Source organism: Pholcus phalangioides, unplaced genomic scaffold, assembly GCF_987345545.1.
Source record: "Pholcus phalangioides strain wild (caught in Gottingen) unplaced genomic scaffold, Ppha-v1.0 ptg000009l_1, whole genome shotgun sequence".
NCBI lineage: Eukaryota > Metazoa > Arthropoda > Arachnida > Araneae > Pholcidae > Pholcus > Pholcus phalangioides.
In genome coordinates, this window is record NW_028301602.1 from 17,301,296 (window position 1) to 17,317,294 (window position 15,999).

The 15,999-nt window shown below is 36.5% G+C and overlaps 1 protein-coding gene across 3 annotated transcripts in view; it reads right to left on the reverse strand.

Annotated features, from left to right (window-relative positions):
- Nucleotides 1–8,804: 8,804 nt before the first annotated feature.
- eIF5 (eukaryotic translation initiation factor 5) overlaps nt 8,805–15,999 on the reverse strand; it is a 34,829-nt gene continuing 27,634 nt past the window's right edge. For all 3 annotated transcript variants that reach the window (XM_089235644.1, XM_089235643.1, XM_089235645.1), the window contains exons 11-13: nt 12,014–12,178; nt 10,901–11,032; nt 8,805–9,269 (exon numbers count right to left, since the gene is read on the reverse strand). In XM_089235644.1, coding sequence (XP_089091770.1) covers nt 9,144–9,269; nt 10,901–11,032; nt 12,014–12,178 — 423 coding nt within the window. In that variant the 3' untranslated portion in view covers nt 8,805–9,143. The remainder of the gene's footprint in view (nt 9,270–10,900; nt 11,033–12,013; nt 12,179–15,999) is intronic.

Below are 15,999 nucleotides of genomic sequence, written 5' to 3' on the forward strand. Positions count from 1 at the left end.
CTTCCTTTAGGAGGACATGTCCTCCTTTTTGGTGTCATTTCAAGCGTCCTCCTATGTTTTAGAAAATTTGCCGTTTTGTCCTGCTCTTCAATTTCTGGAATTATTTTTCTTTCTTTTCTTTCTGGGGAAATTATTATTTTTTTAATTATATATCTTCATTGGCATGAGTGTCCCCCCCCCCCCCACATGTGCAGAAAATGACTCATGAAAATGAGATATGGTAAAATATTTGACAGAGAGTATGTAAATCGGTTAGCAGTTGCCTAAGTATTCGGTTGAGGTGGCGGAGAGAGAGGGCTATAAAAATCACTTTGCACCAGGGGGCCTCTGGTGCCGTTAACAGGCCCTTGAGGAAGGGGAGTGTTACCTCTTCCATTCTGAACATAGAAAATAGGGGGGGGGGTGTCAGTTCTCCCTTAAGAGCTCTTTTTTGTCACTATCGTGGCTAAAAATCAAAACGGTGGAATACGAAGGATCTATTTCTCCCGGTATAGGAGGCGCATATTTTCTTTTATCTCACCTGCCGAGACTTGTCTCTCTGAGCATAGAATTTCGATATCTGTGCGAAAGTGACAAAATAAAATTCTACATTATATGAATATAAGGATTTGTTTTCTCAACTCAGTAAAAAACTCTGTGAACAGGAAAGCATTCTGAAACTCTAAACGCCCATATTTTGTAAACTTATCCACCATGAAAAAATTGTGCCTTTCTTTGTTACTTTTGTCCATAACCACTTACAGGTAATTTTAAAATTTTATCAGCACTATTACACCTTCTAGAAAATATTGAATATAAGTATACGAAGAGGTATTATACGTATTACATGTGGATAAACATCAATAAAGTGGAACCGTTTCTGCCATCTATTGAATGAAATTGTTACAATTCTTCTTAAAATTGGTGAATGGTTTCTCATGAAAGTACCGCATAAAAAAAGTCAATATAATACGATGTTAATAAATATTTTACGAGCAATAATATCAGTTAAACTGTTAGGTTTGGTTCAAAACTTTAACAGACACTTTTTGTATACGGCACACTAACGTTAGTAAAATGTACAATACGTAGCCACCCTTAGCTACAATCATACATATACTTATCAACAGAATCAAAATCTAACTGATTCTGGTATACAGCACGTTCGAATACATAAACTTGGTAAGGTGATATTTTGTGCAAATTACTAATGTCAATTTACCGTACACAAACAGCAACTGTTGAAATTTTGAAGCAAATGTGATAATTTAATTAATATTATTGTTTATAAAATATTTTTTAATATCATACTGTATTGGCTTTCCTATGCAGTACATTAATCAGAGACCAGTTACCTATATCAAGCGAAGAATCGTAACCGTTTTATTTGATAGGTGGCAGAAGCGGTTCCAGTTCATTGATGTTTCTCTTACACTTAATAACTTAATACTGCATATATTTTTTATACTCATATTTTCAATATTTTCTAGAAGTCATATTTTTACTGATAAAATTAGATTTTTACCCGTTTAATGGTTATGGATTTAAAAGTAACAAAGAGAAAGGCAACATTTTCTCATGGTGAATAAATTTGCAAAGTATGGGCTGAGAAGACTTTTCTGTGCACAAGAGTTTTTTTTTTGTTTTTTTTTTGCTGACTGAGAAAAATTCCCCTATATTACACTGAAGAGCCAAAAAAACTGGTCACCTGCCTAATATCGTGTAGGGCCCCGCTAGCACGCAGAAGTGCCGCAACACGACGTGGCATGGACTCGACTAATGTCTGAAGTAGTGCTGGAGGTAATTGACACCATGAATCCTGCAGGGCTGTCCATAAATCCGTAGGAGTAAGAGGGGGTGGAGATCTCTTCTGAACAGCACGTTGCAAGGCATCCCAGATATGTTCAATAATGTTCATGTCTGGGGATTTAGGTGGCCAGCGGAAGTGTCTAAAGTCCGAAGAGTTTTCCTGGAGCCACTTTGTAGCAATTCTGGATGTGTGGGGTGTCGCATTGTCCTGCTGAAATTGTCCAAGTCCGTCGGAATGCACAATGGACATGAATGGGTGCAGGTGATCAGCAGTGGCGTAGCCAGGTTTTGGTCCGTGAGGGAGCGAAATTGTGAAAGGCGCCATTTTTTGTTCGTGCTTAAGGCGAAAACTTAAAATTAACGCATTAGTGGAAAGAACTTTAAATTTCCCAATTTAAAAAATCAAATTTATTTTGTTTGCAGTTGATGTTATTTTTCAAATTAAATTAATTGCCTTTCAATTGTGATTAATTTATTTTAATTTTTTTAATTAATTTTAAAAAAATGTAAATTCCATTTTATGTTTTGTGTACTTATACTAATGCAAACACCAAAAACAAATGGGAAGTCACCCTAAAAGGTAGTTGGAAAAAAATTTAGATTAAAATATAAAAAAAATGATAGGAGCATAAAATAAAAAGGAAAAAATTATTTCCTCTCTAAAATTGTTCCGAGATATGAAAGTACAGAGAAATCTTCATGCTTCCATTTAATCGCTTTTATTATGTTACACTCTTATTGTAAGCACGTGTATCACATGTATACTACTTCTACTCAATCGTGCATGTACTTCCAAGACTCTTCTGGAATTTCTAACAAATTAATGCATGCCGGAAAGTTCTTTCTTATACTTAGCGTGACCATAGGCGTATGCAGAAACCCCCCCCCCTTTGCGTACGCCAATGTGCGTGACCATAACATACATATGATGTCATAGTTATGCATGGTTTCAGTTTGAGAAGTTTTGCCATTTGTCTTCCATATTAGAAGTAAAACTGGCAGATGCCTGAAGTTTCATGTTATGCAAATATCACGGTGAAAGCCTACCTGCTCTCTGCGGGAAGGCTTTCCAAACGAAAGATCGGTTAGCATTAGTACCTAGAAATTGAAAAAAAAAAAAAGACTAGCTCCTCAGTCAACCGCCACTGTGGGGTTCAAACCGGGATGAATCCATCATGATGCCCACATGATCGCAGTGGTTATCACATACTACTAAATTGCAGACGCACAGAGGGTGGCCCAAAAAGGTTTAGGAACCACTGCTTCAAACGAATTAGTGTGCGCCAGAAATTGTCGTTATGTGTCCGTAATCTATTTCAGTATCTCTGAGGCGTGTTTGTAATGCCACTGCTCATCTTCCGAATCGAAATAAAAGTGGAGGGTGTATGAATCGATTGAAATATTTTTTATGTTTTATTATCTACCGGCCCCCTTTGGAGATACTATTTAAAGGGGAGTTCAGCTCGAAGTTGAAAAACTTTAAAAAATGCATTGTGCATAGTATATGTATATTTATTTCTAGTGAAATAAATTCATACGATGTGTTTTATAACAAATCATAGAAGAGTGAAAATGTATGAGTGATGAATTGTACACAGACTAGCGCAGGGGTTCTCAAACTTTTTCCATCCGCTGTGCCCCGTTACTTTAATCAATGTTTGCCCGCTACTTCCCAAAGCAGTTTAACAAAGAATCTCTTTGAAAAATCTTCGGGATGCTCCGCGGTACCCCCGGTAAAGGTTGGTGACGCACAGTTTAAGAACCCTCTGGACTAATAAGTTCTTGGATTTTCCCCCTCGTAATTTGACCAGAGAGCCTTCGGGTAAGTGCTGGTAAACGCTCACGACGCCATAGTTCCTATTAGAAAGTACCATAAGCCCTCGGATAAGCGCTAATTGAAAAACACTAAATAATTTTTCAAGAGTAGACTGAACGTTTCGTGGACACTTTCTGTTTTTCTGAAATACTATTATGTATGTATTTTCACAGTTACACTTTTAAACTTTCCTCGTAATACATGGGCAATTCCAGGCCCGGTCCAGGTGTCTCAAGTGCAAAAAGGACTTCATGAACATGAGATCCAGTTAAAATTTTTGGAGAGTGAACTGTTAGGCAGGAATTTCTGAACAGGTAGAGGGCCTTAGAAAAGTCCCTTTGATGCTCGTAAGACGACCCTGCGTGGACCACCTATGTGTTGTTGTGGAAAATAAAGAAACAAATAACGCCTGGAATTCTGTTTTAAAAAGCGATGAGTATATATAGTGCATTTATATTATTTCAGAAATATTAACGGATTCTAAAAGTGTGTGTGCTCGTGGCTCATCGCCACCCTTTTTTGAGGGACGTCTCAACGCGTTGGTGTATTGATGCGTGTTTATTCAGTACTTAGTAGTGGGGTTTTTTTTTACATTAGGCAAGGGATTCTCAAACTGTGCGCCTCCAATCTTAATCAGAGGCACCACGGAGCGGTGACCCTGACAAAGGTTCTTCGAAAATATGTTTTGTTAAACAGCTCCAGAGGAAATTGGCGGAGTTCGCGGATAATCATTGAATAGGAGAAAGAGGCACCTCGGGTGGAAAAAGTTCGAGAACCCCCTGCGTCAGGCTATTCTGGGCAGTCACGGATAAATGATGACGAGGCCGGGGGGAAGGGGCACGGGTGCCAAAAGTTTATGAAACACTGGATTAATTGGAGGGGAGATATTACGTGTCATGAGTTAACAAACACATCGGCCCCATAACTTTTTCCAGGGAATAATTTCTCCGATTCGGCACACTGCTGTATATGCATAATGATGAAACAGTGATTCATAGAAAAGAGAAACTATGAAAAAAGACAATGTTTCTGAAAAAGTCACATTTTAACATAAAACTATGCACACTATCATCGTATAATATAGTACAATATATTGTCGTACAAATATATAGATATATTATAGATATATATTATAGACTATAATTTCCTCTCCCATTCTCTACATATCAGAGCGCTATTGACCCAAGATTATAGGTTCTTTATTTTTACCCACCTTTAAGAAAAACTCTTCCAGAACCCCCTTTTGGCCCCAAAATCTTGGGTTTTTTAGGGTTCAAAAGCTCATAGCAGTTTTCCACCTTTTCCTATTCTTTGACACTGCCTATACACAAGTAACAAGGTAGTAGCTCTTGCCAAGGCACCAGCAGATAACGTGGCATTTCTAGGCACTATGAATCTATCTAAGTCACCCATCGTATTTTTGGGAGCTCAAGCTCTACCCAAGGCACCCAAAGAAAAGGCGATACTTCTTGGAGCTTGAATCCTAGCCATTACTTCATAGGTTCAGTGGTCTGTCCACAATAGACAATGTTTGGTTCCCGTGCCTAATTTCTTCAAAAGGCGCCTTAGTCAATGCTCTTAGTGGCCCTTCAGAATAGAATGAGCTTTCGTGAACTCACACCTACGAAAAGTATTTCTAGGAGCTGTACCGAGAACTACCAATAGCAAGAGAAAAAAGTTACAGATGAAGAGCTTGAGAGCAATTATCAGAAATGGTAATGAAAACCTCTACTTTCTTTTTTCCTTCTTTTCTTAAGGATTAGTACAAACCCAATCACTCTGAAACTGCAAGAAGCGCAAATATAAATGTAGATTCCCCCCCCCCCCTACTCATCTTTTACGTCAATGAAGGTGGAAAATGAAAAAGTCAATATTTTTCAATTTTGTTTAAAGATCAAAAATCATTTAGAAAAATAGGCGCCAATGTAGGCAAAATTTCGATTGGGGGAAGCAATCGCTCCCTCTGCTCCCCCCCCCCGGCTACGCCACTGGTGATCAATCAGACAGGATGCTTGCGTACCTGTCACCTGTCAGAGTCGTATCTAGACGTATCAGGGGTCCCATATCACGCCAACTGCACACGCCCCATACCATCACAGAGCCTCCACCAGCTTGAACAGTCCCCTGTTGACATGTAGGGTCCATGGATCCATGAGGTTGTCTCCACACCCGTACACGTCCATCAGCTCGAAGCAATTGGAACCGAGACTCGTCAGACCAGGCAACGTGTTTCCAGTCCTCAACAGTCCAATGTCGGTGTTGTCGGCCCCAGGCGAGGCGTAAAGCTTTGTGTCGTGCAGTCATCAAGGGTACACGAGTGGGCCTTCGGCTCCGAAAGCCCATATCGATGATGTTTCGTTGAATGGTTCGCACGCTGACACTTGTTGATGGCCCAGCATTGAAATCTGCAACAATTTGCGGAAGGGTTGCACGTCTGTCACGTTTAATGATTCTCGTCAGTCGTCGTTGGTCCCGTTCTTGCATGATCTTTTTCCGGCCGCAGCGATGTCATAGATTTAATTTTTTACCGGATTCCCGATATTCACGGAACACTCGTGAAAATCCAAATTTCATCGCTACCTCGGAGATGCTATGTCCCATCTCTCGTGCGCCGACTATAACACCACGTTCAAATTCACTTAAATCTCGATAACCTGCCATTGTAGCAGCAGTAACCGATCTAACAACTATGCCAGACACTTGTTGTGTTATATAATCGTTGCCGACCGCAGCGCCGTACTCTGATTGGTTCCATATCTCTTTATTTGCATACGCATGCCTGTACCAGTTTTTTTGGCTCTTCAGTTTATAGGTAGCACACACTTTATTTCATCATACTTATTTTGGAGAGAGAACAGAGAATGTGCTCCTTATCTGGAAAAAGTTACAGTGCACATTTCATGAAGGAATAATTTTTTGTTCTTTTTCCCGTGAGCATCTCGGTGCTCACCCATGCCCCCTTCTCCCCTAACAACCTAGAGCCAGAGGCTCTTTAGACCAAGATGTTTATAAACAGGATTTTAAGGAGGTCTACCAAAGTTTTTCAAAAACTGTCATAAGCGGGAAAACATTCTAAATGGGAACGTTATTACAGGTAGACTGTAATTTACTTAGCTTTCAAGAGGAATAATTTTTTTCCCATGATTGAAAGTAACCTCTAAGAATAACCGCTTAGAAATTAGCTATTAGATAAGAGAATGAACAACCTATCACATTTGATGTTTGTTATGACTAGTAGAATACATTCCAAAAGCTTTCTTATATGAAATATCCAATGTGTTCACTTTCGGATACAAAGACCACCCAATATAACATCCATTTTCAACAGAACGACAGGGGCAGGGGTGGGAAGTGACTAAGTCCATTTCGGAGCAGCAAAATTCAGGATTTGGAGCAGTAAATTCGGGATTTGGAGCAATTTTGGAGCAGCAAAATATGGGATTCGGAGCAGATATTTATAAATTGGAGCAGTGAAATTCACAAGAATATTTTCGTTAACCCTCAACCCTTTTCAAAATAAAACTGCACTGTCTTTTGTTATCAAACATCTTTTCGTCAGCTTGATTTTTGTTTTTGGTGTTTTAGGCTTTTGACACCTTGTTTGAAAGAGCGGCCGTCATAAAATTTTTTGCACCCGTTTATTTAAGATGATTTTTGCTTACTGAGGGCACTATTTGCTGCCTGGAACAGCAGCACTTCAAATGAGCTAAAATAAGTTTTTAATGGAAAGAAATTGTTGCAAAATGAGAGAATTTCGGAAGAATCAACTCGATGTTTGGCGATTCAGCACTCATTATCTGGCGAGATTGGCGATCTGACGCTCGCTATTTGGCGAGATTGGCGATCTGACGCTCGCTATTTGGCGAGATTGACGATTTAACGCTCGTTATTCGGCAGTTTCTAAACTAACATTCGTAATTCGGCGGACATGCGCTTTTTACTACTGAAATCACGAAACATCGGGATTTAACACAATCACAGTAATTTCTGCTGCTTCCAGTGACGACTTTTTTTTTTTAAACGGAAACACTCGAATTTGCACTTTAAAGATGAAAGGCATTGCAAACCATCTTCAGTTCCACGATCACGGACAATATCGGGGTTTCGCGATGGAAAGCCCGATAGTTTAAGTATAGTGGAATAAAACACGCTCTTCTCGTAAAGAAACATTTCGTGGTTAGCAGGAACAAAAATTTTTTTGGCGCTCTTTCCGAAATTCCGGGCATACTGATGCAAAATTCGCTATTTGGAGCAGAAAAATACGAAAATACGCTATTGGAGCAGGATGGAGCAAGATATTAGTTTTGGCGCAGAGTTCCCTGCAGGGGCCAGTGTAATGAGTGTAGACTGTATAACTCAGATATGAGCAATGTCATATTCATACCAATTCTGTCAGAATATTATCTATAAATAGCTAAAAAGGATGTTTTCATCTTGTACAGCAGACCAGGAAGATTGGTCAACCTATCACGTATGTGCTTCCCCGATACAATGCACACATGGCAGCTAAGACGACCAATCAAACAAATTTGAAAAAGTTTCTACAGCATTCTTACGCTTAACCATTATCTAGTGAAGTATGAATTTTGTTTATGAATACGATTGGTTAGTTATTTAACTATGATTGGGGCACACATTTTTTTTTCAAATTTTCAGGTCTGAATTAACCAAGTAACTCTTTATACAAGATCACATCAAAGCATTGTAGGTTTTAGAAACTTATACTTTATTCTTAAAAGTATCAAGTTTCTCAAAGTAATCCTACGTAGCATCACCACTCGAGTAAATGACAGCTTGAGACAAACTACAGTAGACTTGATAACCTGGCATTTTTTAGCTGGGTTTTTTCGACCATAGAAGAGGAAAACATATTACTGCATGTCTTTCCACAGAAGTTTATATTATTCATACAAGTTCATTCAATTGATTTCCAATAATCCAATGATTTCGGTAATCCGATATACTCAGGTAGGATATGTGCTGGATTAGCAAGAGCCTACTGTAATGTTGTGCAGTTTGTGTGACCGTACATTATAGTCAGAATTACTAGATAAAAATGTTGCAATCTGTGATGGTGTATAAGTAGTTCTTGAACATTCAATCGTCTTATGATCAACTAGTTTCAAAGTAAAGAAAATTTTTCTTTGCATGCTTAGAACATTGACTTCCACATTCACAATGATGAAGCACACAACCAGTATTCATCTGCAATTTTTATTGAAGCATTTCCTCTGTACAATGTTAATGGGGGAAAATGACTAAACATCCTACTTATATTAACAAGGTTTCAATTTACACACAGTTACTCATTCACACTTTTTTCATTTCCCTTTAAAAAACCTCATCTTCAAAGGCAACAAACAAAAAGCTTTGGCAACAAAAACAAGGAAAAAAATTGCAAATACATTCCGATCCAATGCTATATATAAAGGGGAAAATAGAAGAAAAAAATTTCATAGCTGAAACCATAAAATAAAAAGTGAAAAGTTTATAGCAGTATATATATAATAAAGGCAACAGAAAAAATTGTAAAAAAATATTATATAGCATCGATATCCAGGTCATCATCTTCATCTGCAGGAGCTGACTTGTGATTTTCCCGTGCTTTTACTTGTTCTTTTTCCACTTTGATAGATGAACTGATATGGCGGTCAGAATACACAACCTGTAAAACAATTTTTTTTTACGAATATAAATATGATTAGGAAGATTTACATGTAGTTTAAAAAATATATTATGACCATGCATTACTTAAGGTTTCAAGGCTTGAATGCCAATAAATTAAACAAATTCAAAATAATAAATAACTATTACAATTTCTTGAAGCATGTAGCTAAAAGATAAAATGTTTGCATGTTTAAAATTTCACTATATAGTCTGCATCACTGTAGTGTATCATTAGTGGATTTTTGTACACCCCCCCCCTCCATCTCCCCAACTTGGCAGGAAATGAGTGAACAGGGGAAAATGAAATGTAATGTTGGCAAAATGCATCATGTTCTTCCTAAACCTGTTTCTGGATCAAGTTTATAGGGAGGAAAACTAAAAGATAGCAAACTTGATAGCAGTAATGAAATGTTTGTTCCTCAGACGTGCCAACTTTTGAAATCCACAGATTCTCCCGAACCCCCCCCCCCCCGAAACTCATAGACTCGATCAAAAAAAAGAGTTCATAAAAAATGTTTCGAAATTTTTTTTTTAATCAATTAAGAAAAAGTTTCATTTCCCCCCCCCCCAAGGCAGTTTCTGTGCATTGCCCCTGAGTAGAATATAATACCATGACAGTCTTTCTATGCAGAATAGAGAAATCACATCTACATACTGTTTATAAAGTATGTGTTTCCTTTCGTGGATGCTATCAGTGATTGATAATCTTGGGTATATGAACTTTTAAAGTTTTATATTTAGCTTTATATAGCTTAAAGTTTTATATATTCTTTCTGAAGATGTTTAATTGAAACAATTTAAAAAAATTCAAATTACAAAGCTGCCGACGAAAAAACATGTTTACCGCACGGCTGTTAATGGAATACAATAACGATTATACAGGAATTTCGGCAACTAAGGTCATGCCCCTGATAAAGCCGGGGGTTCGTACGAGTAGCATTTATGCGCCGTGTGCAGCGTGAAAACGCTGATTGGTCAAAAACTTGAAATTCAGGTTTTTTCGACCAATCAGTTTTTACTGCTCGATGGAAATGACTACGGCTGTCCTCTATGGGTTTTTTCCCTAACGACGACAGTAATTATTGACGCCACAACAACGTGAAAGCACGCATAAAATCTAATTTTCTGACAAAATCCGGAGAGCGGGAGGAAGGATGAAAAATCCGGAGTCTCCCGCCTGAATCGGGAGAGTTGGCAGGTCTGTTCCTATTTCAGAACCGAATCTTTTTTTTTTCCCCCAGGGAAAACAAACCACTTTCTTGGATAATGGGCTATATATACACAGGAAATTATGGTACTCATTCACATGTTAGAAAATAGGAAGCATTATAACATATTTCATCTAAAAATCAACTGAAAAATTGGTAATGGCAACAAAAAAAATTTCCTTTGTGTAGTAATAAAATTAGAGCCTGAGAGCAGGACGAAATGTTTGGAATTTATAGCAGCATATTTGCCAACATGAAAGAGGGTCACTACACCCTGAGAAAGTCAAAAGAAGCATTATATTTTGGACCTTTTTCTCCAGGAAAAAAATTTTTTTGTCAACTAAATTTTTTTGCGACTAGTTCAGCTATACAATATAGTATTTTAAAGACTACTGATCAATTACAAGAATTTCAAACTAACCTCAACCGTTTCTTCCTCTTCATCATCCTCAGAGGACTCTTCCTCTTCAGCTTCCTGAAGCCACTTGATGAAAGGTTTGGCTTTTTCACGAATCTCTTGAGCGATTTCCTTACTTACATACTTCTTTGATACCTTGAAAGGGAGCAAACAATTTAATAAATAACAAATTTTAAGTCATTTTGATACTGACTATCCTTCAGAAAACAAATTCAAATAGTTAATAAGCTTTCTCCTTTTATGTTAGTAAATTTAGATTCCCTGAAGCAGAATATGCCAAAATTTGTGACATACCGTCGCAGAACAAGCAGTGCTACTGAAGAACAATTAGGAAGAAAAGTTAAGAAACAATATTCTGGGGGATTTTAACTCAGAAGACACTGAGAGGGCAAATTGCAGAGCAATACTAACCATTCGGCTTTGAGGCTTCAAGATTGAAAAATCAATGGTTCATTGTAAGAAAACTATATTCACACCTTCTGAAAAATCACTTGTTTATGATTTTGTATAAAACTGAAATTTCGGGGGGGGGGGGGATATCAGCATTGTTACTAAATGTTAAAAATAAGTGAAAGAAAACTATAAAACACTTAGGAGAAAAAATTCCCATTACATTTCTGGCAAATATATTACTACGATATATTTGCTACGTAAATTCAATAAGTGAGGCACTAACATCGAGAGAAATGAAGTCACAAAAAAAATCAAAAACTAGAATTTAAAAATTTAAATTAAAAATTTTTTTCAACTGTAGTAAATACAAATATCTGTGGCATGAAAAAGCAACCCAAAGTCAGAAAAAAAATTAATTTCTGCCGGCATCAAAAAAGATGGTGTTTAACATCAGAGAGAGATGTGAACATACCTAAAAACTGTTTTGCTGTCATGTAAATTTATTTTTTATGGCTTACATGCTTTTCCATGTCGTACGCCTCCATTTCATTTTACGTAAATTAAAAAAAAAAAAAAAGATTTCTGCTGCACATATAAAAAAAAACTAATTACAAAGCGAGTTTTATTTTTATTACACGCAGTCAGAATTTGTCATATTAATTTAAATAGTTCAAGAACACGAGTGAAATAACAGGGAACCATCATCAAGGAATATCAAATCACCTTTTGTGACCACTCAATCAGAACTTCCTCCTCTAGGATGTCAGTGTCATAAAACAGTTTCAGAATATGCGGAACTTTGCTCATCAGCAACTCCTTGTGCAAGTTGATGACCTGCTCTAATCCACCTATTAAGTACTTCTGAGCCTTCTGCTGCTCATGAGTAAACTGTTAATGGGAGAAAAATAACATAAGTGTCTGAAATTTATAAAAAAAATAAATTGAAACTACAGGTATTTGAACAATTGTAAAAATAATGTTAGACATTTATAAAAAGGAACTGACTAATAATGGCAATATAATTTTCAAAACCTAAGGGCCCTTTCACACGGAGCGGATGCGGACGCGGATGCGGGTCCGGAAGAAGTTTTAACAATTGGAATATACTGCGCCTTTCAGACGAGCCGAAAAATCTCCGCACCTAGGAAATGTTCATGCGGGTCCGGACGTCGTCCGCATGTGTCAAAACCTAAGTGCGGGCTCCGCATCCGCACATAGAAGTTTTGACAATAGGTTTATTCGGGGCTATTCAGACGATGCGGATGCGGAGCGAATTCGTCTGCATCTTTGGGTACTTTTTGAAGGTGATTTTTCACGGAATTTTTTTTAATTATTTGCCATAATGATAAAATGACCATCATAAAACACCATATGATGGTCCCTGCTCATTAATATAATGTACCTACATACGTCTATCCCTTTGTTTCGTTCTGAGATTGAGATATAGCAACTTTAACTGCCTTTTGTCCATATTTCACAATTTTATACAATAAAACCTGCCAACAACGGCCACTGACGGAACAAAAATGATAAGCCGTTCTGTGCATTACGAATATTTAACTGACTACATACTTTAATAACTTTTAAATTTAATTTAAAAATTTTAATTTTTTTCTTTTTAAATTTTTTAAATTATTTAAAAATATAAATATCTGAAATATTATTTTAAATATTTGTTATTTTTTTAAATTTTTAATCTGTTAATTTTTTTAAACTTTAAAAAAATACTTTTATAAACAACGTTATCCCCGTACGACGTTCACTCAGGGCCGGATTAAGTCGTTTGAAGACCCTAGCACTTGAATATTTTTGGTGGTTCCCCCGATACCTACAAGTTTATTTTACACGATATTCAGTCTATAAACTTGAAAAAATGAAATTTTATATTTCAGAAATGACTAATCTAAGGATGGGATTTCACTATAAAAGGTTTATGAAAGTTATTTTATAAAACTTTAAAAAATCAACTAATAAATTTATCGGTTGCATTTGCTCTAATGCAACCGATAAATTTATTAGTTGCTTTTTTTTAAATAATTGTTATAAAATTGTTATAGTGTAATCCGGCCGGGATTATACTATAAAGTTTTATAAAAGAACTTTTATGAAAGTTGAAAAATTCAACCAATAGGCGCATCGGTTGCATTCCAGAAAATGCAACCGGTGCACACACACAAACACGCACACACATTTTGCATTCAAAAAATTCAACCAATAAGATAATATTGGTTGAATTTTTCACGTTTTATCAAAGAGCTTTTACAAAACTTTTATAGTGTAATCCCGGCCTAAGGCTGGTATTACACTATAAAACTTGAAAAATGTAATCAATAAACACATCTGTTACATTCGAGCGAACTTAACTGATCGGTCTATCGGTTGCATTTTTCAAGTTTTATAAACTAACTTTTATAAAACTTTTATACTGTAATCCCGGCCTAAGACAGAATTGTGATGTGAATATTTCTAAGCACAGACATTTTGAACGTCCCCACCCCTCCCCTTTTTTTCTACTTGCAAATTCTTTGATATCTCCCGAATTTTTTTTTTAGGAACATATTAGTTTCGGATGTTTTTGGATTGGATTTTTCGAACATTGGATGTTTTTGGAATTTTTCTTTCATATTTTTCCGGAAAGACAGATTTGTTTTCAAAATCTTTTGAAAATATTTTAAGACATTTTCTCCCATCGACTACTTGTGAGGATCGGAATGAAGATATCTTTATTCCCATATTCTATGTGGCTCTAGACTAAGCCACCAAAGAATACCTCTAGGCTGCATATGGGCACTGAATCAGGGGTGAAGGAGAAAAACAGTTATAAAAATTGCAAAAAAATAGCTTTTATGCACGAATTTCAACCTAAAGATGCGGGCGAAACACCCGCATCTTCAGTGCTCGTGTGAAAGGGTATGCGGACCCGCTTCCGCGTCCGCATCCGCTCCGTGTGAAAGGGGCCTAATGTTCATGAATAATTCAAGGGGTTACGAAATATTTCAGAATGACTATTTTTTTTCCCCTCAGCAAATTAAGGAAGCAAGAACATATAGTCAATGTGTGTGTATAAATATATACACACCATTTCTAATATATTTTCTATATTTTCTACAGCACAGGGTGGGGGGGGGGGGGTGGAAATCGGCCCGACACCGCCCCCCCCCCAAATGATGGGCATGGGTTGCATGGTTATTGAAATAAAATTTCAATGAAAAACAGTTATAAAAATTGCGAAAAAATAGCTTTTATGCACGAATTTCAACCTAAAGATGCGGGCGAAACACCCGCATCTTCAGTGCTCGTGTGAAAGGGGCCTAATGTTCATGAATAATTCAAGGGGTTACGAAATATTTCAGAATGACTATTTTTTTTCCCCTCAGCAAATTAAGGAAGCAAGAACATATAGTCAATGTGTGTGTATAAATATATACACACCATTTCTAATATATCTTCTATATTTTCTACAGCACAGGGTGGGGGGGGGGGTGGAAATCGGCCCGACACCGCCCCCCCCCCCAAATGATGGGCATGGGTTGCATGGTTATTGAAATAAAATTTTATACAAACGCTCTGTCCTCAAAAACCAAATTAGAAAGTTGTTGCAGTCTCTTCTGACAAGGCCAAAAAAATTTTTCCAAGTGCAATATTATACGTATTAGAATTCAAAAATCGGAAGAAAGTTGGGAAAAAACAGCATAAATAAGGGAAGGAAGAGTTGTCCCTTAGTTTTTGCTTTTCTTTCCCAATATATATATTTATTATGTATATCGTTAACATGATATTCATATTTTTTTTTCTTTTGTGTATTTTAGGTAAATATTAAGTCTATATTAAGAACTCATGTTGATATTATTCATATGTAATTTTTATAGCACCTCCGCCGTTGCATGAGGATATTCTTTATTGTTTATATTGCAATTTTTAACAGTCATTTTTTGTTAACTATACTATTTTTATCTGTAACTACTATCTTTCTTATATTTTTTTCCCATCATATATCTGAAAATAATATCACTGTACTATATTTTTTAAACCTATTCACTGTAACAACCAGTATGGAACACCTGTCTCCTTGGTTGCCAATAATATCATATAACATGTATTCACACAAATTTTAAAATAAATTTGAATTGAATTGAAATTGAAAAAAACTTTCCTCCAATTTTTAAAATCAAATACCTCAGGAAATATTACCATTAGAAACAGAAGTTTTTTCATTGGCCTCAGGAAAGAAAGGGCAACTACTTTCTGATTGCCTGCCAACTTTTGTAATACAGAAATACTGAGATTTTCTTGAGGGAGGAGGAAGAAAGGACTACCCCCACACCCAATCAAAGAAGTTTTGAAAATTGTTTTTTTCATCAATTGAGGAAAAGTGCCACCCCCTTCACCAGGCAGGTCCTGCATTGCTCTTGAGAAGAATATAATTCAATGTCAGTCTTTACACCATGCAGAATAGAGAAATCACATCTACATACTGTACAAAAAAACTGTGTAAGTGTTTTGTTGGATGCTATCAATGATCAATTATCTTAGGTATACAAACTCTTAAAAGCAGTTATACATTTTTATTAAAAGCATATTTAATGAAAGAAAACAATTAAAAAAACTAAATCTGTTTACACATAAATCTGTTTAGTCTATGCAGGGCGAAAGAAACCACGAGAAAAAAAATTAATTTGTGATGGCACTAAAACCCATCATGATCATAC